The sequence below is a fragment of the Cinclus cinclus genome, chromosome 9, assembly GCF_963662255.1.
Source record: "Cinclus cinclus chromosome 9, bCinCin1.1, whole genome shotgun sequence".
Lineage (NCBI taxonomy): Eukaryota > Metazoa > Chordata > Aves > Passeriformes > Cinclidae > Cinclus > Cinclus cinclus.
The window spans coordinates 6,269,680-6,296,900 of record NC_085054.1 but is presented as its reverse complement, the minus strand read 5'-3'; the positions used below and the strand labels follow the sequence as shown (position 1 = coordinate 6,296,900).

At 35.3% G+C, this 27,221-nt stretch overlaps 1 protein-coding gene across 2 annotated transcripts in view; it reads right to left on the bottom strand.

The window, feature by feature from the left end:
* The window catches only part of CCDC141 (coiled-coil domain containing 141), a 57,503-nt gene that overhangs the window by 6,224 nt on the left and 24,058 nt on the right, over window positions 1–27,221 (bottom strand). Inside the window, exons 10-25 of one of the 2 annotated variants that reach the window (XM_062498407.1) lie at window positions 25,707–25,826; window positions 24,255–24,446; window positions 23,231–23,407; window positions 21,943–22,122; window positions 21,089–21,214; window positions 20,304–20,492; window positions 19,879–20,058; window positions 18,925–19,074; window positions 14,170–14,310; window positions 13,190–13,384; window positions 11,480–11,663; window positions 10,146–10,255; window positions 7,810–7,908; window positions 7,086–7,169; window positions 3,431–4,317; window positions 1,353–1,525 (exon numbers count right to left, since the gene is read on the bottom strand). In XM_062498407.1, the coding sequence (XP_062354391.1) occupies window positions 1,353–1,525; window positions 3,431–4,317; window positions 7,086–7,169; window positions 7,810–7,908; window positions 10,146–10,255; window positions 11,480–11,663; window positions 13,190–13,384; window positions 14,170–14,310; window positions 18,925–19,074; window positions 19,879–20,058; window positions 20,304–20,492; window positions 21,089–21,214; window positions 21,943–22,122; window positions 23,231–23,407; window positions 24,255–24,446; window positions 25,707–25,826 (3,187 nt within the window). Of the gene's footprint in view, window positions 1–1,352; window positions 1,526–3,430; window positions 4,324–7,085; window positions 7,170–7,809; window positions 7,909–10,145; window positions 10,256–11,479; window positions 11,664–13,189; window positions 13,385–14,169; window positions 14,311–18,924; window positions 19,075–19,878; window positions 20,059–20,303; window positions 20,493–21,088; window positions 21,215–21,942; window positions 22,123–23,230; window positions 23,408–24,254; window positions 24,447–25,706; window positions 25,827–27,221 lie in introns of both variants that reach the window. The other variant, XM_062498408.1, reaches the window with a different exon arrangement.

Sequence of the window (27,221 nt, the reverse complement as noted above, 5' to 3'; positions counted from 1 at the left end):
CATTCCAGCAAATTATGCAAGAGAAGGTAAATATTTCCTCTTTAAAAATTTTCCACAGCAATGCAATTGTAACACAAAAGCTGGTAATCAAAAGATGCAGGAAAAATCATGTAGATATTTGTCAACTCTTTTTACTGTATAAATACAACAAATACTGAGGCTAAAGAATGAAATTATATTTGAGGATTTATAAACTGAGTCTTCCACTGACACAGTTACATCATTATTATGAATTAGTTAAACTAATCAGAACTTTAATAAAAAAAATACATTTGTGGTTGTCCTTGTCAAGAAGGAAATACAAACTGCAGGTGGATGAAGTACTGGTTTGTATTTACTGCTTTGAAGTTAAAGGTCAATTCTGTTTGACTGACCTTTCTTTTGTTTTAAATTTGAATACACTTTTGGGTATTTCCCCAGTTTGGTTGATTCTGTTTGAAATCAGTGGGTTAAAATTTTAAACGTGCACCAATTCTCACTTCATAAATTATTAACATTTTGTCTTACACAAACAATTTAGAGGATTATTAGCAATATTTGTTTCTTTAACTTTGTAAGAAGGCAGACAAAGTATCACAGACATCTATTTAAGCACAGTGGAATGTTGGAATGTTTCATTTTGTAAACATTTTTTCTGTTGTGTGGCTAGATGCCACTTACACAAATCCTGATGGTTCTAGGTCAGTTCTGTAGCACAGTCACAACTCTACTGAACTACTGCAGCTTTCCTTTGTGGAGACTATATGCTGGGCTGAGAGATATTTAAATCTGATCTATGTTACTTCAACCATGAATGGTGTGATACCTTTACTAAGAAGCTGTGTCCTAAAAATAATTTTTTGTAAGCACACAAGCAAACATGTGGCTGGAAAAAATACATTCTATCTTTAAAAAAAATTCCAACACCTTCCACAACGCATCGCAAAAGAAGACATATCCCAAAATATACAACAATCTGAGCAGCCTACCTGGCACTATATTGACATTTAAAACCTACAACCATTAAAATTGTTTCCAATGTTTGGAATGCCTACATTTTTAGAAAGCAAAACTCAGCCTCAGATTCTAGAAAAATCTTAGTAAGTTTTTGTCTCAACATCACTGTGAGAAAGTAGAATGAACACATAATAGTGGCAAATAAAGAAACAAGCAATATATCCATTTTGTCATAAAAAGTGGCTTGATACATATTGTGAAAATGCAGCGTGAGAAAATAAATCCAACATGTGATAATTAAGTCCGGTGCAGTCAATATTGTACTTATTTTGTGAATAGCCAGTACATTAGTGATACACTAATATAGATGACACACAGCATTATCCAGTCTATTCTTGCAATAGGTGGCCTGTTACCTTGCACGTGAAGAATGGCACTTGAAGAGGTAGTGCCGTTCAAATTTTTAGCCCGAACAACATAGAGGCCAGCATCATTATCACACACCTTCTGAATGAACAAAGTATGCTTTGTCTCCTTTTGTAAAAGCTTTAAGTGCTCATCTGCAGTCAGTTTCTGGCCCTTCTTGTACCTGAAGCAGAGAGTCAGTTTTCAAGTCAGAGTTTTATCGCTGCATGCCACACAGAACTTTGCAAATTCAGACAATCTCTGCAACACCACAGCAAGAGATAGAGAGCTGCTGTGCTCTCATTTCTCAGCTTTAAACTTAGTCTGTCAATATGCACAAACAGTTAAACGATGCAAAATACTGGATGATACGTTCTTAACATTAGAAAATGTGGTTCTGAAAATGGTTTTCAACAGACAAGCCACAGCTCTCTCACTGCAGTATTAGAGAGGTAACAGGGGGGCTGGGGCCCTGGTTTTGTGCTGAGATGTTTTTGCTAATGAGGTCTTCAGTGAGTCCACATCTAGCTATTGAATAGGTTCTCAAGGATCAACAAACCAACTTTCTAAACTTGCACATTCAGTATAAAAGACAGCCAAGAACCCTCCTCCAGCCCAGCCCAGTTCACACTGACTTAGCTCACACCATCAGACAGGACAGAGCAATGCATCAGGAGTTACTTCACCGAGCTGCTGTCATATTCTAACACTAGAGGGTCTGTCACCGTGTATTGGTATTGGCTCCTGATTTAAAAATGGAAATTAGAGAAAATTCTGGCTCTCCTTGCCCCATGATGTTTCAGCATAGGCTACGTTTAACTAACACAAACATGAAAGTACTTTTCCATGTGTATACCCAAAGAAATTTCTACACCAATACAAAATACACATTATTTTAATTTTTTAATTAAAACCCGTAGTTTTTTCAGTTTTCACAAGTTTCTAATTTGCAAAATTATTCCAGTTGAATGCTATCTTTTTGAAACACAGTCTATCCATAATGTGTGTATTTTTGAGCTAAATTAATGCTTTCTTACAATGAAATGAATATCTTGTTTCACCAGTAATACTCCTCAATCTGTACTATACTGGTATTTAAAATAAGGTAACTTTATTGATACCAACAGAGTATAGCACCAAGGTTGCAGTATCCAGTATTTTTCTCAGTGCCACCAAAACAATTTCAGTTTAACAAAAAGTTAATTTTAAATCTTTTTAATGTGTAATGATAATATTAACATCATTTTTTTCCAGTAAGAGGCATATTTAATTTTAATACATTAAAAGAAAGGCCTCCATTTTGAAAGACTAATGGAATAAGTGGAGAAAAGACAAATGAGGTAAAATTGGAGGAGTACATGTCATAACATACAGAACTATGGAAAAAAATCTTGAAATCCTGCCCCTCCTTTCAGTCCTTGTTCCCTTTGGCAGGGAATTTTTAGAGTTCAGATGTTTATATTACATCACCTGTATTTCTCCCAAATCTAATATAAAGTAATCTAAATAGACACATAACAATTAAGAAAGAGATAACCATGCACACCAATATATGATATAAAATTTATTCTCTTAGTGTAGATATTTAGGTGGGTTTTTTAACTGCAAGCTCAGTTTTGATACCTGAATTTCACATATGTATAAATGTGTCCCCATCTATGTAGTAACTGTATAAATATTTCAGTGTGCATGCACATCTATGTGTCTGTCCATATGTAGTTCCCAGGGCCTGGGAAAATGCAGGGGAATTTGAATTTTCAGGTAAATCTGAAGCGTGCAATGATTTTACGAAGGCATTGAATGAGTAGAATGCCATATTCCAGAATATGAGAACTATATGATGCTTTTGTTTAAAAACATTGGACATGTTTGCAGTAATTTGATACTCCCATTCAGAAAATTTGGTACAGATTATTTCAAGTTGGTTAATTGTTGAAGACAATTCTGAAGGTGGAAATCATGCAGAAGTGTGGAGTAAAAAGGATACAAGCCATTTATTCTAGCCTACAGATTAATTGATTTGGTTATAAGAGGTTTGTGGTGGCTCACTGCTAGGTATATTTACTACTTCTCGTTGCAAGCTACCCACCATGTCAGTGTAGGCTCTGGGAATCCCGTTACTTCTACTTCCAAAGCTACTGGAGAACCTTCCAGGACGGTTTTGTTAGACAGAAGCTGGGAGAAGTTAGGCGCCTGTCCAGTTAGGCTGGCCATGCTGTTCTTTTCTGAAGAACTTTTAATCTCTTCTCGGGTAACCATCTGCCTCTGACAACTTCTGGTGGTGTCTGATTGAAACACGAAACCTGAGAATGCATCAGGCAAAGCATGCAGCCTGTCCTGGGGTTTAGTACAGTTATTCAAGGCATGCAACTTTTCTTGCACTTCTGCCATGCTTTTATGAAGTTCAAGGTGCTGTAAATTTGTTTTGCACATTTCACTCATCATGCTGTGTGCTGGTTTGGCGTTTATAGGACAGGAAGCAGAGCTAGTTTCAGATATTCCTTGTGAGCTACAAGTCAAAGGAGATGCTGCTCCGACTTTTGGACCAGAATGTGGTAAAGAGACACAAAACTTTTCAAAGTGATCTAATGGGCTTTCCATTCTATTATTTGTAGCACGAGCAGAAGCAGGATTTGTTAAGAGGTCAGATGCTTCCATGAGTTTTACCATTCTAGTGGTTTTCTGCATTTGCAAGCTGTAGGAACTGACATGCAGACTATGAGAACTACAACAGCACTGCTCTTCTAGCTCTGTTTCAGAATGTAAGAGGTTGGATTCTGGTGTCTCAGAAAGCGGTGGCAAAGACATATCATCAGGTGATATACATTCATATTCATCTCCGGAGGGTGTTTCTTCTGCTGGGAATTCACTCTGTAAACTATCCTCTTTGGCTGAGGATGACTGCTCTGTATCCTGTGAAACAAGATCCTCACCAGCTGGACAGATAACTGAAATATCAGCCAATATATTCCTCTCCTCAAACTAGGAGGGAAAAGAAGAGAAAGGAAAGAAGAAAAAGAAAAACAAAGAATGAGTTATTGTTTAGTACATCCCCTTGCCAGGCAAAATCTAGAAACAATATTTCTTCTAATTAATCCTGAAGTATTCTGAGAGGGAGAAAAAAATGGGGCAGAAGACCATCTGTCAGAAAATGTTGCAGCAGCCCACTGGAATTTCAAACTGCTCAAATAGATTCTAGAAAATATTATTATAATTACATATAAGCACTTTTTATAACAGCAACATGAAACAAAAAGTACCTTACTATAAACAAAGGGCAACCTGTGAATTTCCTGTAGCTTGTGTTTATATGAGCATTTTCAAGGGGAAGGTGGAGGAGGAGGAGTAGGTGGCCTAATTACATCTAAATGGGACACAGTTACATAGTGATAAAAATAAATTAACAGCCAAGTTCCTGGACTTGTCTTTTTGAGAAAAAGTTATCAGTCATGCTCAAATAATTAAGTCAACACCTCTATAACATTTTCCAAGCATTTTATATTTCCCTCTTCCTTTTTTTTCCAAAAATTTTGACAGCTGTTGCAGAACCTCCCAAATGTTAAAAGAAAAGCAACGTAAAAATTATTTTTATGTTAACTTGGATCCAGGAAAAAAATCTCTCTCATCATGTTTCAAAGAGAATTGGGTGAGGCATTAATGCATTAATTTTGATCACAAAGCACCAAAGACATAATCTGCTTTGTTAATTATTTCTCTCCCTCTTGATTTCTGCAATGTATCAATTTGATCATATATTCAGATTGATTTCATTTGTGCAAAGGTATACATAATGTTTTCTTAAGCTACTCTCTCATTGCTGAGAGTTCTATACACAAATATGTAATCTATTAAGCAGTGTTCCTATCACCTATGAACTGCCCACTCAAATAAATTGGGTGATACACTGAATTTCATTGCTTAGCAAAGGAGGTCTCTTTGGAGGTATCCAGTACAAGAGTGTGGTGGTATATTTGTTTCGGTTTTCTTTTTGCTTCACTGCTCAAAATACAATCTAACAATTTGTGCAAAAATTATTTTTAAAACCCAGAAGTAATAGAACCTCATATGTACCCTGGTCCTTTAGACATGCAAATTTTAATATAGAGGCTTTTCCAAGTTATTACATTTGTTATTTCAAAACAATGTGATTCACGCCAGATCTATGAAAAAAATGACTGGAAGAAGGTTGGGATTTTACTGTGTCTATTTTATTAAACAATTCAATTTGGTTGTAAGATGAAGTTCAAGTTTTACTGTAAAAGTGTTTCTCACAAGCATCCCCTGATTAACTCGGAGCCCTGAAGAGATGGCAGAAGACGCTGGGGAAAATGCTGCGGAAAAGAATGACAGGTGAGCTGTGAGAAACCTGCCAGATAGGCTTTGGTAGCATGGCACCAAAAAAGCAGGAGGATCAATGTGCCACGAGGTCTAGCATACTTTTAAGAGAGTTCTATTTGAAGTAAATGAGCACTGGCAAAGCAGCTTGCAGAGGTACAGATGAAATTAGAGATTGCTGGCCCATATACGAAGATCTAGTGAGATGAACCTGCCACTTTACGTGAAGTATGGAGTGATGAAAAGGGTAGAGGCATCATAGTTGCCACAATCCTCATATGATATTTGCTGCTCTGCATACCCTTGACTTCTCTTCTTGGCAGCTGAGACTCAGCCTGATGAGGACTGACAAAACTGTGGCTTAGCAAAATACAGCTCTGGACATCTGCTGAGGTGATTCTCCTGGGGGATGCTCTTTGGAGCAGTCAAAAAATTTTGAGGGAAATCTGGGCTCCAAGTCAATGCTGAAACTCCCACTGACTTGGAATGGAGGTAAGAAAATTAATTAGGTTTAATTTTGGGTCATCAGCAGATTACAGGACATCTTGTATTGAACTGAAGAGAATTAGATTAGTTGAATATCTACAAAACATCACTGTTTAATATCTTGCAGCATTTGTCTATGTTATCAGCTTTCAAAATGGAATTTTCAGATCTCTAAACCTGTTACCAATGGATCCTACCTTTCTAAGGACTTAAATTTTATACCGCCCACTCCAATTTATCAGACTATTTTACATAGCAAATTATTTACATTTACATCCAGGATGCCAAGCCTTCAAAAGATTTTTTAAGCTAATAAAACATAGCTTTGCTTTGCCTGTATTTTTAAGATTTCATTTATTCATTAATTATCTGGAAAGTTTCATATTTTTTATCGCATATCCATGAATAAAAGATGTTTGTCTGGATTTTTATAATTCTAAATGCATACTCAACCTTGTCTTATCTTTTGTGAATTGTCCTCAACATGGATGCAGTCCCTACTTTGGATTATTTATGATCTCTGATGCAGAGAATCTTGGCAACTGAAATGGAACTTAAATGTTTTGAGATGAGAATAAAGACAATTATTTGATGGTGAGTTCTGTTATTTCTTCTATAGTGTCATACCAATATTACAGCAAATTATATTTGACATGATGTCCTACTGAACTACTGACAGCTGCACTTGTGTTCCATCATTGTTTCTCTGTTTCCTGTTGTTCCCACTCTTTTTAAACTGAATTGATTTGCTTGTTTGATCAGGTTTTTGGCACCCCTGTAAGTGAAAATATAATCAAAACATACCAATATAAGAATAATCCTCACTTTTGATACACAGCAAGTTAAAGAGCAGAATTCCTGTGAGAGTATACAATGATGTCCATCAATCTGATTAAATACAAACTGAGATGAAAAACACATACTTGTTTAGTGGCTGCAGGAGACAGAGTAGTGCTTCTCTTCTCAGCTATGCTTTTTGAATTTGTAAGCAATCCGCCTGGTGCCATCTGAAAGAAAAATGTTTTTAAAATCCCACTTTTTTCCTGATTAAGACCTTAATGATTCAACAAATAATCATAATTTCCACCATTATTTAGTTAAAAACTTGACCCATGTTTCTCTCATAGAATATTACTTATAAATCAACTATTTTCCTAACTTGTATCTAGGCATCATAGGAAATCTAGGGCTCTGTGAATACTATCAGCAGTCTCAACTATTACTTCCTATATGCCCTTAAGTTTTATTTTTAAAGGAGAGAGTTCAAGAAGAAGTTCTCTTTTTCAAGAAGGAGGAATGGTCGCAAAGAGAACCGAGTCACATTTAGAATATTGTGGCAGTAGTACCAAAGAAAAATGGGTAAAAGGTTAGGAAAGGAAGAGTCTTTAGAAAAGGACATGTACATGCATGTTAACATATACATGTAAAAATGCTAAAAAGTAAAAATTCATAGGGAAGAATATGTGGATTGCATAGAAGGGAAAAGGATAACTGAAAATAACCAAAAAACAATTGACAAAAGACTACAATGATAACACCCATCCCAGTGGAGGCTTTAAGATTGAAAAACGAGGACCTTCCTAGCAATGCTCAGAGCCTTTTAAGAAAGAGTTCTAGTTATTAAAAAACCCAATTAACTGAACTAACCTGCTGCTTTTGCTCCACTTTTTTAACAGTCTCATATGCTTCTTGACCATTTCTTTCTTCTTTTTTAACAGTAATCAACTCTTCAGAAAAATCAACTTTCTGCCACGTGAAGAGAAAAATAAGTAAGTTTGCACACAGGAGAAGGTAGGAATTGTTAGCTACACAGAGACTTGTGCTCTGTACAACAGAGGAAACACCAAAGTGAAAATCTGTCATCAGCACAGGTGTAAATTGCTTATGGCAAAAAAAATGCAGCAAACCCCAATTAATTCTAGGACAAGCAGTGACAACATTTTTTGAAGCTGACAGGATCTTTTCTGAGAAAGGGAAACTATAGAAGACTACAATTCAGTATGTCAGACTGAAGGCTAATCAAGGTTCTGAGGAATATTAGCCAATTTATACACAGGCTCAGTAAGGGGGAATAAAGGATTAAGTAACACTGTCATAAGAAAAATGATAATTAACAACAAATTCAGAAAAAAATATCAGAATTGCAGGGAAACAGTCCTAGGGAGGAAAGAAACATTTGTGAGTCTCTATAATAAATTTTTTTAAAGGTGGAAAGGGAAGTATGTGGTCTGAACATAGAACACAGCATAACAGAAATCTGGACAACCACTCTGTTTAGGGAGACTTGATAAATCCTTCAAAACTGTCAGGTGAGAATTCCAGATATTTCAAAGAAAATAATAGTGACACAAGGTACAGAAAACCAAAAGATTCATAGTTACAGTTTTGTATCTTCCATATCTTTAGCTGCACAGCCAAAGTTATAGTCTTAAACAAGTTTCTTAAAAAAAAGTGCTGCATTATGAATTTTCCATTCTAGCACTAAACAAGTGAAAAATTCCATGTGATCTTTTCAGTCTATTTTTTTTTTTCTTTTAGGAAGAATAAGTAGTCTTTAATTTTGCACTTGAGAAAAATCAAAGCTTTTTTCCTGGCATTCAGCAGCCATATAAGATTAGGAAAGATTATACAATACGTTTCCCCTTAATTTGTCATGCCTGAAAAATAACAGGAAGTGAAACTCGATTTAGAGCCACAGCATTCCATACAGATGGCACATGTCTGTGTAGATAGTTTGCTGAGTTATTTATTCTTCATAAGATACATTGATTATTGATATATTCTGGAAATGCTCAGTAAGAATATTAGTTTTTAAACCTCAGAATACCACACAAAGTATAAAAAAAACCAACCCTTTCCATTTCAAATAGTTGCAGATATATATTTTAAGACAAATTAAATGAATTTATGGAAATTAATCAAAATAAGGTAGTAAAATTGGTTTGAAATTCCACTTGACTTGAAAAGATCATCCGGTGTTGCTCTAGAAAAGATGAAAGGTTCAAGACCTCTTCTAACAGAACCTGAGATCACTGTCCTGCATGCAATTGAGTTTGTGAAATACACAAATGGGGAGGAAAATGGGCATTTATGTTGAGGTTTCTATATGGTCACAGTGCAAAATAAAGACTTCTTTCCATTCACCTAAAGATCTTTGGAATTAATTTGTATTTTTGGACTCTCCTACTGCTTTAAACTGTATTAATGGACAATATGAGCATTTGTCAGTTTTACAGTATAATTCCACCAAAGAAGAACATAACAACATTCAGTACCAACAAAAGCAGGATATTTAAGCATCTTAATTTTTCCACCCTCACAGAAGAATTAACTCATCAGCTGCTGCTGCATGCAGGAGATTTTTCAGATGTTACTTTGAGAATAGAGGGGGATGGAGTAGACAGTCTTAATTATCTACCCCATCACCTGTCTTCCATAATTCCTCCTCAGTTAATGTGTTACATATAATTACATCTACAGCAGTTTATCAGAACATGAAACTAAAAATGCTGTTCTCTTAAATACGTATGTAAAAACAAGGCTTTTCTAGCTCAAATCACTTTGGGTTTAACACAACTTGTTTTTCAGGATGTCTTTTCCAAGAAGGAGCCAAGCGAGGTTGGTTGGTATTTTGTAGGTCTGGCAGTTACCTATTTTACAATATCAAAGGAAGAAGAAGTATGGGGAAAAAAAGTATTTGTCTAGATATTCAAAGAAAATTTGACATTTTCTCCTAAAGGTTGCTTGACAGAAGTAACAGTTCAGAAAGAAGCAAAGAAAAAGAAACTTAGAAGTATTTAGAACCCAAACAAGTAGCACTTCATTGATTCATAACAATCATTACCTAAAGTAAGAGAAAAGGGAACAATTAAGAAGCAATTCGTGCTACCATAGATGATCCTCAGCTAAAAGCACTGTTTCAGACACTAAGCATGATAAATCAATGCAGATGCAATACATTCTCCAGTTAAAAAGAAATGTACCTTTATCTCCTTAAGTTCTCGCAGAGATCTACACAACCCATCAACAGAATTCATGACTTCTTCATACTTTAATACAATCTTTTCAACATACTTCTTTCCTTCTTCAATACCTACAAAGGCAAACCAGCATGAAAGTGGAACAGAATGCCTCGAACAGACCTGCAACTACCTGTGCAATTTGGTACCCCAAGGTACTACAATAAACACGATTTTCTGTGGGGTTTTTTTGCTGAAAGAATTCTGTCACTCACAGTAATGTGCTTTCCCAGCTCGTATTAGCTTACTTGAGATGAATCCTCATAGTTTCTGCAGGTCTTCTCTCTGGTTAGTAATACTGCTTTAAGAGATGCTGACCTCATTAAGTGTCCCCTAAACTCATTGTCACCCTGCACAACTAGAAGGCATATAGATCCCTGTTGTAAGAAATACAAAACAAAGGCAGGATGGAGAAGCTTTTCCCCTTGTAATGACTTAAAAGACACCAAGCAACTTCTTTCTCCTGGTGTTCCTAATCAGCTGTTGTCAAAAATCCATTCTGTCATCTCCTTTCCTGCAGATAGGCATGTCTGAAATATTGAGAAGGATTAAAAAAAAAAAAAAGGAGAGAAAATTATCTGTGCTCTCTAAATATCCTTTCCACTAAGTGAGAAGGAATTTCAAGCCTAGTTTGACTGTTGAAATTTTTTTAGCTTTACTACTTGAATTGATAGGCTGCATGTTTGGATTGTCACCTTATCTTTGGTGATACCTTATCATTTTAGAAGATATATAAGAATTACAAGCAGGGAAAAATAAAAGCAGCAAAATATGAATTGATTTGACTTTCAGTTTTTTTTCGGTCAACAGTGTTCCAAATTAATACAATTGCAAATACAGTACCTAGATAGCAGTCTACATTATTTGCTAATAAAAATTTGGCAATCAAATCCTATCAGTTATTCACAGTTATAACGTAAAAAAATTTATTCAGCACTGATGTATATCATTATAATATCCTCTGGCTTCAAAGGCTTGCCTGTTATGAGAGTGCTTAAGCCATGAAATCTTAACTCCAAGCTCATGAATATTGGAAGGACATTTTGATTTCAAGGTGAACTCAGACTGTATACAGAAAACTAAGTAAATACCAGTCTACTGAGCACTTTCATATTTTCACTTTTTGCAAATATTTGTTCTGAAATCCTTCACCTCTTCCAATCGATACTTTAAAACAACATTTATTCTTTAAAATTCATTGGATTTTCTTCCTAAATGAACAAATCTAGGAGTCTGCTTACTTCCATCCCAAGGTGCTGCATTTTGTCCCCACAATACATTACCAGGTATCTCCTCACCATATAACCGTCTAGCAAGGTCCATAATCTGCTGCATTTTTTCTTCTTGTTGAGGCACTGCAGGTTCAATAAATTTATTGAATTGCTTATAGAGAGTCTCTATTGCTTCTCTTGTCTTGCATTCTGCAGAGTAGTTGCCAACTCTAATCACTGTTGCACTCACATCTTCAAACCAAAATTGGCACTGAGGGATAAAAACTTGCATTATAATGAATTACTATCTGCAGTTCAAGCTGTTGCAGAAGAGACTGGATTATTCTTAGACTTTCCATGATCAGTGGCATATAATATGCCTTAAACCCGATTAAATTTAACCTGAAAAACATTTTTTTTAAGTAATAATGGTGCTTCAAGCATTAATGGCTGTTACATTTTCATTAAACACTAGACTCACACTCATCTTACAAGCATGGTGAGATTATTACTTAATGGTTCTGCACAAACATGTTTTATTTCTGAGTTTCTTCCACCTTGTGTATCAATTGACTAATTTCAAAAACTTCATGGCCTCAGTTATAGCTGTGTAAGGGCAGAAGGGTTCTTTAAATTTAACATACTAGCTATACAGGTTTTTTTATCTCAGCAATCACTGAAGTCACCAAGAATCTTTCTACTGACAAGAATGGGCTTTAGAACATATGCATGATAAACACCATTCATTAACAATACTCAGAACAGGACACAATCTGGTGTTCACTCAGAGCCATCAGTATTGCATCATTACACAAAGTGGCTAAAAATCTCCATTTCTAGCCACTGTTGAAATTAGCATTTAAGATTGTGCCTATTTGCTGAAAGAAAAGTTTTGAGTAAATTTTAGCTGTAGGAAATAATCTATTTCTGTTAAGTGAGGAGTTTGAAAATGTTTGTAAATGTTCAACAAATATTAACGAATTTCTTTGTTAATGGTATATGCACAAACACATTGATCAGGTCACCAGACACTGAAAACATCTCTTAAACAAAACTTTAGTATTGTGATTCATCATTAAGGGAATTTGTCACACACTTAGATCCCTTTGGGGATAAGAACAATGTTATTTCTCAAAATAAACAGTGATAATTAGAGTGAGCTTGCCCCATGACAAGAGCACCAACACAATACAGCAAGAGGGAAAGTACTGTTACAATACTGTCACAAACTTTTTTTCTTTTAAAAAAGAGACAATGCCTGAGACAGTCCTCAGATACATTAAGGTTATGGAAGTGTCCAATAAGAAAAACTGCAGTTCAGAAAAAAAAATATAGATATATTTAAAAACTTAGTCTACTAAAAAAGAAATGTGTTCCTCTATCAAGGAGCTGAGTATTTTTACATTTCAGTTCCATCATTACATAAACCACAGTGGGCACTGTGACAACCTGCCTGTCATAATTTGATGGCTACCAAAGAGGACTTTGTGGCACTTCCTGTGTTTTCTCAGAGCTTGCTTAGAGAAATGAGATCATAAGCATGATCATAGACCTGCTGAATGACTGTGAAAGTCACATGCCATATGGAGACCCCAGATGCATGAGTATGGTCACACTGCACATTTGTTTCCCCCTTTCACCACAAATTTAGAAAGAGACATGGCAATAATAAAAAAAAAATACCAATCTATTACTTTTGGAAAGTACAAATTAAGTTGAGGCATTTAAAACACCTTTATCTATCCCTGTGCTGGATCACTATTACAGCCACAGTGGGGATGTCAGGTTTAGTAGTACCTCTTTGATCATCTGTTGCAGGTGCTCCATGAGATCCAGATTTTGCTTGTAATCTTCCACAACCATATTAAAGTCATTCAGCTGTTTTTGTAAATCACCAATTGAGCCCAAGAGAACTTGAATTTTAGCATTAGGTTTATTTGCAAAAGGGTCAATGACTTTCTTCTCTAAATTATCCATCTTCTTTTTAAGAATCTGTTTAAAAGACATAGCATTGTTAAATACTACAATAAAATGTTTCTAATTTTTGAAATCTAATATAAAAAAGCAGGGGAAAACCATACAAACACAGTTCTTGTCCTATGTTTTGAAAATTACAAGCTGATCTTTCAAAAACCAAAGGAAACTGAAGAGCCTCTGCAAAGCTGATTAAAATGATGCAAATTGTATTTATTAAAGGTATAGTTGAGCTAACTTTTTTCATCTTAAAAATAAAGACATATCTGTAGTAATAAAATATGGTCATGCATGACTTGCAACTAAAAAGGCCATTGAAGGAAGAGTTTCTGGTGAATGTAAAAAATGGATGAGGCTAACAGGGTTCTAAGGTGCAAATGAGCATGATCAACTCCAGGCCATGAATACAGCCAAAGGCTCTGAAGAAAAAGATTCATCTTACATGATGAAATCACGAAGACAAGAGACTAACTTGATGCAATACACTATTATTTTGGGTTTCTTCACGAAGAAAGAATAGGTCACAAAACAGAAGAAGAATAAAAGATTAAACAGAAAAATGATGGCGGATCAAAGGAGCGAAGTCAGGAACTGAGTTAACATCACTGAAGTAAGTGGCAGAATAACAGGAACAGAACAGTGAAAAATGTCTCACTCAAAGACAGACACGGAGGATATAATGAGAAAAGTAAGAGAGAAGTGCACAATAAATTTTGTGGTGTGCTAAATCTCCTGTGATGTGTTTGGCATAGGCCAAGTAATTCAACTGGTGAAACTTTTACTAAGCCTAGAATTTCTGTTACCTGTAGCTTCTCTGCATATGTATCAACTTGCTGAATCTGTATTCTAAGTACTTTCATATTTCGAGCTTTTTCAGTTTTCTTCATATAATTAAACTTCAAATTGTTGAATTTCTTTTTGAGGTCCTTAAATGATTCTCTGAGCTGCAACGGTGTAAACATATTTGTTAGCAAAAAAAAAGAAATCAGCACACATCAGTCTAGGCTTTTCAATAGCTGTATAATGGACAATTTAAACACTGGGAATTTAATATAGAAATTAATAATAATTTTAAACCCAGTCTTTATTTGCCATGGGAACTAGCTATAATATAGGGTTGTTATATTCTTTAGCTTTTGTTTTCAAATTACAATTATGTTTCCTATAATATTGTCTTACAAGTGGGCATTTAATAAACCATATGTATTTTTTCATTATCAATTTTATATAATGAGCATATCAAAGACATTTAGATAAACCCTTTTTAAAGGCCTATGAAAATTTTAAGCACTTTTCCATATATTTTTTCTCTGAAAGTTATGCAACTTTTTACGACTTAAAAAACTCCTTTCAGATATTAATGTTACTTTTTAATGTCTTTAAGCAATAAATACAAGAATCAGACTAGCATAAAACCTGCTTAAAATCAGTACTATTTTAATTAGTTTGCCATTCCATGATCACATTTTCAAATTATTTGTAATTAATTCATAAAATTGAAATGGAAGAATATAAAAATGACCAAAATATTGATTTTAAGAATTACAGATCCCTTAGGTAGATAATATTTTGCTTTTAGGATAATGTATAATAGCAATAATAACGAATAAATTGTGTTAAAATATATTTTTATTTAAAGACACTGATATAAAGAAATGCAGAAGTTCTAATGCTTTAGGATCTGTTACTCCAGACACACAAATGAAAAGAACTTACTTAATTAGTGTTAGCAAGTTCAGGTCACATCCACAATTGGATATCTAAATATGTATTTGAGGCTTTTTTAATATTAAAAACTCCTACAGACTTCACCGTGCCCCCTTCCTCCTTCCTGCCAAAGAATCCAGGGAGTAATGAAGGCTTATTTTTCAGCTACTGTTATTGGAACATCTCACTATTATTATTATTATATACTAATGTTAATCCATCAAGGGATATGTTTTTCATTTTCATTTCATCTAGTGGGATGTTGCCACATTATTTCAGAATCAACAGATTGTGCTCAGTCAGTGTATTGGAAAGGAAGGGAATTCTACCACTGGCACTGTTATCTCCAATGAGTTTAAGCTCTTTATCCCACCCAAGTACACAGAAAAATAAAGTCTATCTAAAAACCATCTGTTAATATAATCACTTCTGCAGAACAGTATTTTTTTTTTTATTTAGAACACAAGAGTCTTATTTACTGCTTCAAGTTTTTGGGAAGGAAACGATGAATAAGAATTTAGTTTATTTCACTGGCTTGTGCACATACAGACTAGTAGTGATAATTTATAAGGCTGGAGGCTCTCCTCATAGCAGTATGTGAAATTAGATCTCCTTGTTTCAGATATGATAGCTTGTGTGCCAAAGGTCTGCAGCTGCTGCCACTTTTCTCTTTTAGCCTCAGTGGAAAAGCCAGACTCAGCTCTGACTTGTACATCAGACTGCATTTGCACAACTCCTTTTATCATCAGTAACTGCACCAAAGACGGTGCATGGCTTCCAATTTTTAGAAATCTAAACATATTTCAGTTTTGCAGCATTAAATGAGAAATACTGAAAGGACTGTACATCCAAATGTTCTTCAGTGACTTCAGCCCACTGCTTTAGTGGAACTTTGTACCTTGTCTATTGTGTCATAGTCTTTAATCAGGCAGCTGTTCCTAACTAGAGTTGCCCTGTCATGGGTGGAGAATGATAGTGGAGGAGAGTGGTTTAAATAACAATTGCTTAAATTTATTACAGGACCACAAAATAAATGGAAAAATCAAGTTATAAAATGCTTTAAACATTTTTTTTGTTAACAGCACCGTTCCAGTAAATGCTTTGATTACTGTGTGAGCCACTCTAGAAGGAACATCAATATTGTTAATCCCTCACCTTTCCCCTTCTATTCATATACAAAACTTTTCATAGCATCAACAATCAAAACACCCTATAAAAGCAGGTTGATGAAAACAGATTTTCAAAGTCACAAAGATTAAGAAACAGTCAAATAAGAAGCAGGAGAAAAAAAAAAAAGGTGCTGTTCAAGTCATTAATGACTATGTTATTCCTGGGGCAACAAGCAGAATAAATTACAAGGTCAGAAATGTGGCAACATATCAGTTCCTACTGACCTGTGAATAAAGATAGCTCATTACCATTTATGGTTAAAATCCATGTTTCCAGTCATATCTTTCCATAAGTGTATGCATAATGACACGGTGAAGAAGAAGTGAGATAACTGGGAAGAGCTGTGAACCTGCTTCAGGATGTGTTGCTCTTTTGTTGCACGTTGTACGCAGACATGCATTAATGTTGTTTTTAAAGTGATCACCTAAAGAAAAGGCTTCTTCATCACAAAAGCTATCATGTGTGATTAACTGTGTTACTTATAACCCCCTGAACGGATCCAGTGCAGCATTCCTACATCCAGTATACCAGTGCACCCAAGGCTGAGCTCACCAATGACTCCAGTGTAACACAGTGCAGGTGAGAGGCTGCTCCCCAAACTGCCTCGTGAAACCAGAAGCCCCAGCTGGCAAATACAGATCTCAAAGATGAGTTTCCCTATACTACTTAAAGATGTTGAGGACATAAATACTCTTTTTGGCTGTTTCAAGTTCTCTTTAAATTAGAGAAGGCACACAAAAGGCATGCGTTTTACCCTTCTCTCCTCCAAGGCTGTTTCAAAACTCATGTGATGTATTCTTGTCTATAAATTTCAGTGTTTGTTCCCGTGTTTCTTATAGAAGCACAAATAGTTTCAAACACAGGGAACTTGCTAAGTCCTCTAAGGATCTCTTCAAATACCACCGAGTCCTAAGCCCAAATTCACACGTTGTATTTACTCACCTAAATTAATCACATCAAACATAAATTAATGTAAGTATTTACAGTAGAATCCCAAATATTTTCAGTCAGCTTTAAAATTTGCTCTGCAAACTGGTAAATCTTTACTAAATTATCTGGTTTGCTGTTTACTATGTGACGGCCATGAACAGCTGCTGCTTGCTGCTGGCACATGAAATATTTATTTGCTTAGACACAGTAGATAGTAAATAAATTTTTCATTTAGACAGGTCTGTTACATACTAGCAATATTCAATTCCTGACGATAAAAATGACAGAATTTAAAATACTGAAGGTAATACTCATAAATAATATTCTTGAGGTAATCCAGTGTCTGGTTTCTTGATCCCTAAAAAGAATTAGTTATAAATACTTAACAAAAAAAGGGGAAAAAAAGAAAATGGCAGTATATTAATGCATATACAGGTACATTAGCCAAATATTTGTTTAGGAAATACCTTAATCTTCTGTGCTAACCTATAATACAAAAGGATCCTAAAGAAAAATGTATTCACATGCCAAATTAGTATATTTCAGTTAGTTTATGGGGATGACAGGTTTTAACTTAACCAGTCAACATAGCTTCCCATCTGAAACAGAAAAATAAACTAAAAAACTCCATCAGTGAACACAGTAACTGCTATGCAGTTGTTTTACAGAATATCCAATAACCATCAGAAGACAAAATATACATTTTTGCCACATAGGGTATGTGGCAAGTAGCCAAACACTTTTTAAAAGAAAAGAAACCTCAAGCAACCATTTTCTCATTAAAAATAGAGAAAAGTCTCAGTTGTCTCTTCTTTTTGATTTTCAGAAAATACAGTCTGTCTTTACCTAGGTGTGGATTTTCTTAGCGAAGGATAAAAATAAGAATATATAACTTTCAGTGTTCTGGATTTTTATTACATTTGCTTCATGCTACAGGGAACATTAATGTGAAATCCTTCCAGCTCAGAATCCACCTTCTGTACATCACAGATGCAGAGCAGTATAATCTACAGAACATCAAGCATAGAGCCCATCAGCCTCTTATTTAACTGGATCACCCTGGGAAAGTCAGTTCTTTGAAAAGTTTTTCCTTAATTATTTTTTGCAGAGATGTCTAACAAATGTAGCTTGCTAATCTGTGAATTCATTTGTACTTGGCCTAACAAGTTGTTATGTTGATAATCATATTACCTGAGTAATCATTCCTAACCTAAGTTCCACAATGTTAAATTGTAATCTCTCATGCCAATGAATATTTCCTTTCCTCCTAGCTGTTTTTCAAGTATCGTGTTATTTTGTTTCTGGAAAAAATTGTTAATACGAGACTACTCTGAACTTTCACTGAAATGCGGAAAGTTCTTTCCAATGACAACTGCAATATGTACAAATTCTACTTTCGTTTGAAACTTTAGCTTCATAAGAAAAAAAATCATGACGACTCATGTTTCAGATGAAGCTGACAGAGCTGAAAGAGCTGAAATAAAACATAGCTGCTCTATTTCCAGTCCTCTTGGTACTGTGAAAGCATTTTATTGCCAGCCCAACAGCTTGGTAGAATCCTGAACAGCAGAGCCATGAACCATAGCTTACTGTTGCTGCCGTGTACATAGATCCAAGGCTGCTGCTAAAATTAAAGTGTGTTTTTCTGCATACATATGAAGCATTCTGGGGAATGGTAAACAGTAATGTATATTATAAACACAACAGCTCTTTTAACAGTCATTCAATGTGTTGGGATTCATCCCATTTACCTCATTTATATCCTCTTGAGTGGTGCAGTGTTGGAAATACTGTGACAGTTCTTCCTCATACTTTTCAGCTCTGGAGCTCCAGTTTATGCTATCACACTCAAATCTAGCAAGTTCTTGCTTCAGATTCTTTACAGAAACATTCAAGCAATTCTAATGAGGAAAGAGACAAAGAAATTTATCAGTCTCAGGAAATGTATTGATTGAACCAATGCAAAATGAAGACCATTGAGGCAGAACGTGCACAGTCAGCCACAATGAGCTAGAGTAAACTATTAAATCTCCACTGGAAGGAGAGCAAGGACACAGCAGTTTCACTCACTGGTAGTCTGGGGAGTAGTTTTGGGTCATAGTCACAACCTAAACGTGATGTCTTCTCTGAGCAAAGAGGGAGTGACCTACTCCAGTCCTTTGCCACCTGGAGAGTAGCTCCTGTCTGCCACCCATCAATTGATGGTGTCTGAAGAGCAGACTGCCAATATGAATAATTGAGCCAAGTCACAAGGGAAGTCCTGCTTTCTTAGTAAGTGAATAAATACAGAGCAATGAAAATTCTTCCCTGAATAAACAATCCCTTTATAAAATTGTATCCATCTTGTCATGCAAATCAGTCTTGAATCCACTGATAACATCATTGTTACATTTTCTATTTTGTTCTTCTGTTGTTCTTTCTTTATAGGAGAACAAATCTGCAAAACAACCTTTACAAAGTAGTAGGATTGTAATGTAGAGATTCAAGAAATTGCCATCAGGGCCCTGAACTTCACAAAACATACTGAAGTAAATTATGGTGTTTTTTTCCCAAGCAATGATATTTTAAGATTAATTTCCTTAAGGCTCTCTCTTTATTTTTCTCAGAGTAGTAATACATATTTGCACATCTAAAATTCAGCCAGATGAGTCCAATAATCTTTCATATTTATCCTTGGTTTCATAAATCATTCTGCTTGTACTCACAGGTTGCTGCACTGCAGACAAGATATCCACTCCCTGGGTAATAAGTAGAGTATATAGCTGTCTAATATGTGCATGTTTCTCCTGAGAATTCACAAGGTAGGCTTTAGCCTGGTGCACATTTTCAGGGTCCCCACATATTTCAGGAATATCCAGTTCTCCTGATTTTGATAGACATTCCAGCTGAAATATATAAAAATGAAAATCCGTGTCTATTTAAAATAACTTAATTTTTTTCCCCTTACCCTTGGCTTTAAATAATTAAAATTCTACTGATTCATGCAGCTTCACATCCAAGATTTTAATTGTGATCACCAGGTTGATTAATCTTATTTCTTTGGGAAAAGGATAGAAAAACACCAGGGACCAAAACCAAAGAGAGATTAATCACAATGGGAAGAATGTATATTTTAAAACATTATACTCACTTCTTTTTTAATGTGATGGAATTTGACTGTCTTGCTGAAAATCTCATCATATTCTATTATTGCATCCTTGACTGTTTGATGGAAATGAATAAGCTCACTTATTCTCTCAGAATTCTCTTTCACAGGAAATCCTTTCAGGCTTGGCAATTCCAATAGTTTTATCAGGTACTCAAGCTCAGCATTCAGTTGCTAACAAAAAATCAAAGAAGTAACTCAGTTGGCACAACCATAATTCTCATTTTTCCTTTACATTTGATGAAATAACCACCTCACAATGGTAAATTGCCCTGGGGGGAAGTCAGTGCCCTGCACTTCAAAACACTGCATTCTGTACTTTTTGGTAGGCACGAATCTCAGCTATCACCCAGCCTTGCATGAAAACAAGTCAAACATAATTAAAAGGCAATGGCAGTGTGAATTGCTCAAACTCAGAGACAGTATTCACAGGAGGCAGAAAGGTCACTGTGAGGTACCTCAGCCTCTGACCTGTTCTAAATTCAATATTCATGGAGCTGATGCTCTCCTTGTACTTCCACAACCCCAGTGCTTGTGGGTCACTTGAATACACAGCTAACATCCCCACAAGACATTCTCTGGGCACTGAAGGCAAAATGACTTTGCCCTTACCTTATTAGCACACCCAAACACTTCCTCCTGGAAAAGCAATGTAAAACATAAAACACTTCAACCCCAGAGAGAATGTCTGGGTTAGTGAGGATGTGGATCTTTAGAGGACCAAAAAGAGCTTTTGACACACCCTTCACTCCATTTGCTTGGTTTCTCACCTCATAGTGTGGTTTCATTTGGTTCAGCTTTTTCTGTAGTTCCAAAACAATTAAAAGGTCACTTCCAAGGTCAACTGGTACTGCAAGCTGGAGGGCCTCTTGAAGAATCTCTAATCCACGTGTAGTCTAAAAGAAAATCGAAAAATTCACCATTTCTAACTGCAATAAATAAAAAAAAAAAAAAAAAAACTAAATTTAAAGTCAAACCTAAATTTGTAACAAAAACCTTTCCTCAAACCAGGCAGCCAAATGCTGCCAGTAAAGCCTCTCTGTCTGAGTGACAGGGGTGATAAAACATCTCTAAGACAGCATGAGAAAAGCAACTCGGACAGGAGTGCAGGACCCACGGCTGGTTCTGGTTCTGCCACCAGCCTAGCTAGTGCTTCTTTTAAGGAGCACTGTACCCTCTCCACATGCCAAGAAGGTTTCAGTCCTCCTTCTGTATGAACCTGGTGGAGTTCACTTCAGTAACTATTAGGACGCAATTCAGTTTAGCAGCTGTTCAGTCTCAAAACAAACAAACAAACAAACAAACAAACAAAAAGGCGCTTTAAAAAAGAATTCAAAAATCACTCACTGCTGGTAAAGCATTGATTAAGCTGCATTAAAATTTAGAGTTCAAAGCAGAGACTTGGATTTGTATGCATTTTACTAAGGGGAAAAAAAGGTCAAAAACATTTCATGGTTCCTGAAGACTGGGTGACAGAACAGAGAAAACAGATTACAGACAAGAATTGTATCTCACTGGTCATGACTTCTTATTAAATAGTACCTATAATAGTTGTTAAGAAAGTCACTAATCACAGTCTAGAAATGTTTGCCACAGTTGCTTTCTTCCTAGCTATTTTACTTACAATTTTTAGTTGTTCCTTAAATATCTGGCACTGTTGCTTGATGGGTTTTACTTGAGTGATTTTAAAATTCCAGATTGCCCAAAGAGCAGTCAGCTCGTTCCTTTGTTTATTCAGATTAATAATGATATCTTCTGTTACTTTTATCGATTTTTCTGCTTCTAATATTAAACGCTCATTTACCTGGCAAATAAATAGACACATTCTTTTCCACATATTTTTATAACATACAATTAAAACCTCATAATTTTAAACAAAAGCTTAGTAAAACCTAGTGCAGCATTAAAAAAATTGAATGTGTTTAAATACTCTTTTCCCTTAATATTGTCTAGAAATAGGCACAGATGGACAGAATTTGTAAACTGAGGGTATATATAAAGCTGAGTTTAAAACACAGAACAGGTCAGTAACGACAGAATTATTGCCATCTGATGTTTGTTTCACACTCAGACAAAATAAAAGAATTTCTGACTAAGCAGAACTACCCAAAATAGCCTTTTGGAGAATAAATAGCAACTGGAAAACATCATTACCCCTTGGTGTTGATAAACAAAACAGCACTGAAGCACAGGAGAGCTAAAGTGTTTAGTATTTGGATATTTGGTATTATTTCCTCTTTTCAGTAGAACCTCTATGAGAAATACCAGAAAACTGGGTAATGCAATTTCTGGTTTCACCATTTATTTTTTTTTTTCCTAAGAGAAGTTGTTTCTATAAATTACTAGTATGATCCCCATCTTCCTGATATTTAAAAACTACAATCTGGGAATAACATGGGAACAGAGTAGTAGAAAATGTGGTGACAAGATATATTTAGGGGTATAATGTCTGAGGATGTGTCAAGATTTTCAGTGACTTTGCCATTATTCTGTCTTAGCTTTGCTTGGCTGTGTCCAGCAGGGACACACACCCTGAGCCACACTAACAGCCTGAGCCCTCATAAACTCAGTCAGTGAAGACTCCCTGCCTCTTAGTGGAAGTAAAATAACATTAATATTGTACTTCTGTAATGCTGCTTTCCAACACAAACAAACAAACAAAAAAAACCAAAAAAAACCAGATATGAGCATGTATTATTTCTGGGTTTTTTTGCATGGACTGGGTCATTAAGGACTCTGACATTGCTAACCACAAAACTTTTTATATTACCATAAGCACACAAATTCTTTTTTAGAAAGTATTTGTCAGCATTAGCCCCTTTAAAACTAGATCCATCAGGTAAAGAACTAGAATTGGACCTCATCACAGGCAAGTATAAAATGATCAATATGGTTTATCAGATGATACTCACCACATTTACTAAATTAAGAAAATAGCAACCCATATTTTGGGTGGAAAAAGTCTTCTTTATAGTATTTTGCCACTTAGTATTAGCTGACTCTATTGCAATTTTATTTTCAGTCTCTCTGTTTGTTGGTAGGGGTTTTGAATTATAGAATTCCTTCAGATTATTAATATCATCATCCACCTACAGAAAGACATTAATTAAACATCATAAAACAAATCTAAACTTGAGGTTTTATAATAAGAAGTTATAGAGATATGATAAATTTGAATATCACTCTCTGAATCTTTTAATTTTAAAATCAATGGGTCCTTAAAATATTTACAAACACCAAATAATAAAATAGTTTTAAATAACTTGCCAACCAGTAGATGGCAAGCAGACAGATGGCAGCAATTAGCTCAGTCTCTGACACATTACATGGATTTAATGTACCAGGATATCAGTGCACTGATTTTCACTGATCTACTTAACATGAAGTAACTGAAGTTAACAATAATCAAAACGAATGTAATACAATTTTATTTGTAGTTGATCATGCAATAAGTAAATCCTATGGTTAATTTTATCTGATAGGTTCCATTCTATCCTCAATTTCTTTCTAAATATTAAAGAACAGCTACTCTATCTTACAATGGAATCCAAATCAAAATGAAAATTAACAGTCCATTAGCACAGTTACTAAAAATATGTTGGTATTGAATTGATTATTATTTGAGCTAAAGATGGTTTTAATTTCATTTTTTAAATCCAGCCATATGCATTAGCATGTCAGCGGAAGTAGTGAGAGACAGCAACAAAGATCCCTATGAAGACATCATAAAATATTTTTAAAAGTTCTGTGAATCCAATCAGCAAATTTGATATTCCAGATACCTATGTGGAAGCTTTCTTACCATGAATCTAATGAGAGTGCACACGTGCAGAGGACAAAAATCTAAATCAATTACAATCCTTCCTACAATGGAAGCAAATTTTTCAGTTGCAGGATTTTTATTGTCTAGTCGGAGAATAAATAAGTAATCCATACCTCAACAGCTGACTGCAAAAAGGCCACAAAAGTTTCTAGAATTTCTAGCTTTGAACTAATATTTCTTTCAATTTTTTTCAGTTCTTTATTCAGAATGTCAGCTCTGCTAGAAAAAGCCGCCACCTGCTCAGGTTCCAACTCTTCCATATTTTTGATGATTCCCTCAGCTGCTTTCAGTTCACAAGAAGTTTCCTTTGAAGGTAGAAGCATAAAAAAAAAAAAAAGTATAATCATTGGAAAGGACTTGTGAATATTGATATCACTTGGTTAATTTTCATTAGGATTGTTTTCTCATGTATAGTTTCATTACTTGTTTGAAGAAGAGTTCACAAAGGAAATTAAATCACAGAAATATCATTTTTTTCCTAAAAATGATAGGTATAGTTATTGAAATAGCTATTTTGAAAGTGTATCACAGTCCCCAGAAGGAATAGTTAGAGGAGGTGTATAGTCATGAGAGTGTATATATTTGTCAGGGCGAAGTAGACACTACAGCAAACAAAAGCAACACTCTGTCATGTGAAAATGTGGCAGAAAAAACACTAAAAACTATCATAAAGTCTCGAGCAACCAAAATATATTCTTGCTTATCTGCTGAGATTTTAATATTTTTATTATGTGCTCTCCAGTACTGTTTTGAAGTGAATTTTATTTCCATGGGTATAGTAGAGATCCATCCCTATGACCCTATAAACTGTTGCCTGAAACCAAAAAGAACTCTGTAGGGTTAATGGAATTTTGAGCACTGAAAAGACACAGGGTACTCCTAGAACACACACTGGCATGTTGTTCAGCTGAAATACACACCCATGCCAAGGCTATGGAAGGGCTTCAAGTGGTTTGAGCCCACTTTCAGAAACTGCAGGGCTGCTGTAGGGGTGGGAAAGGCCCTTGGGTGTGCCTTAAAAATAGCTTCACATGTGTTTTCACATGTGTTTTCACATGTGTTTTCACATGTGTCAGAGAGCAGTGCTGCAGGGCTCTCGTTCAATGGCTGCACTCCCAACATGACCAATGCACCTCTTTGCAGCCCCCTCCACCGTTTCTCCAAATGGGAACTACCTCTTTCTTCTTTACCAGTTCATCCCTTGCATTTGGCACAATAAACCACAGAAAGGTTTTTCTCTGCCTCTGGCTGTCTAGACAATTATTAAACCTGGTGGAGTAGAAGTAGCAATCCACATTGAAGAGTCTTCTTATCAAGAGTTGGTACGAGCATCCTGAGGCAGTAACAAATAACACAGTGAGATAGAGACAGTGAAGAAAAACAGTGATTTAAGGACTGTAATGTTACCTGTGGTTTTGTTCATTAACCACAGTTCTAAAGCAAACCACAGACCCATTTTCTTTACAAGAAACTCTCAGTCTCTCACTTTATTTAGAATTACATATGGGAAGCATTTGTTTCTAAAAGCACTTAACATTACTGAAAGACTTTTTTTATTTTTTTACCTTTGTTTGTTTAGCCAGTTCAAGGTGTTTGTTCAAAACTCTTTCTGACTCACACAAATATGAGCCAATCTCCATTCCAACTGCGAGCAGCGGGGCGAGTTTCTTAATTGATTGTGACACCTTCATTTAAAAGTATTATTCACATGGTTAATTTATAGAAGTAGACATCGTGACATCAATATAAAATATCACTTTTTATAGAAAAGAAATGAGGTAACACTTGTCTGTTGGTGTGTAGATTATGTTTCTGGGCCTAATGTCATGGTTTAAACCCAACTGGCAATAAATACCACAGAGCTGCTCACACACACACCTCAATCCCAAAAGGTGGGATGGAGAGAAGAAATGAAAAAAAGGTAAAACTTGTGCTTCCATATCATGTATAGTCAGAGCAAGACAGGAATTAAAATATAGAGGATGAAAACTCTACTATTTCTTCAACAGGCATGATCAAAACCCCTTGCTCTCCTTTTATTGGCAGTGCTTTCCTTTACCCTAAATAGCTGAGGCTTGTGATTTCCATATGGCACAACTCCATTATAATCTTGCTATTGTAGCCCTGGCAGAAATATTTTGATTCTGCTCCAGGCTTTTTTTCTGAAAGTACATTTAAAGCTTCTCTGACAAGGCAAGAGACCTATTTTTGTGTAGATAGATGTACAGAATTCCTTTCCACTGTCGCTAAGATATTATGTATGCACTATGATAACAAAACAGATTATGAAGATCACAGGGAGATGATGCCAGAAACAACATATCAGACATGTGAATTTACATCTAACATTTTTCTTGAGAACTGCTAATTAAGGTTAAAATTTTATTATATGAGGCTGAGGGGTGATTGAATTTGGCACCAGATTCTTTGGGACTCTCTGGAGAATTGGGATGAAAAGTGTATTGCTTGATAGCAATATATCAATAAGCATTCTTCACTGCAATGAACAATTGTATTGTATTATGACACAATGTTCTCTAATGCAAGGCTGGGAACAAAGTGATTAGAACAAACAGCAGAATGAAACCTTATGTTCAAATTGAGGTTTATATTTTAAGTACAAATTGCCTTCATAACTTTTAGGTTGAGATTCACAACACAACAGTGACATCATTTCTATACACATAAATGGAAAAGGGCCAATTTGTAGCAAATCGAATTCATATTTGATCAGAAATGGTTTATTATAAACATCATGCAAATACAAAATATCAGATTGCAGACTTAATTATTTAGTCATTAAATTTGTTTTACTTTTCTGATCTACACTCCTGGTTTCCTTCATATGAACCTTGCTAAAGACTCTACTTTTTTAATTTGAATTTACACATGGAAATTTGTTTAGGAACTATTTCTCTATTTTATCTCTGACAAGTAATCTGAAGGGTCTTTAGCTCTATATGACTTCCAACTGTTTAAAGAAGACTGTCATGTCCTTGATGTATCAACACCTTAATTAACAAAGGGAATTTTTATAGTGAATAGAATCTAGTCTCCCTCAGATTTACTGAAAATTTGCT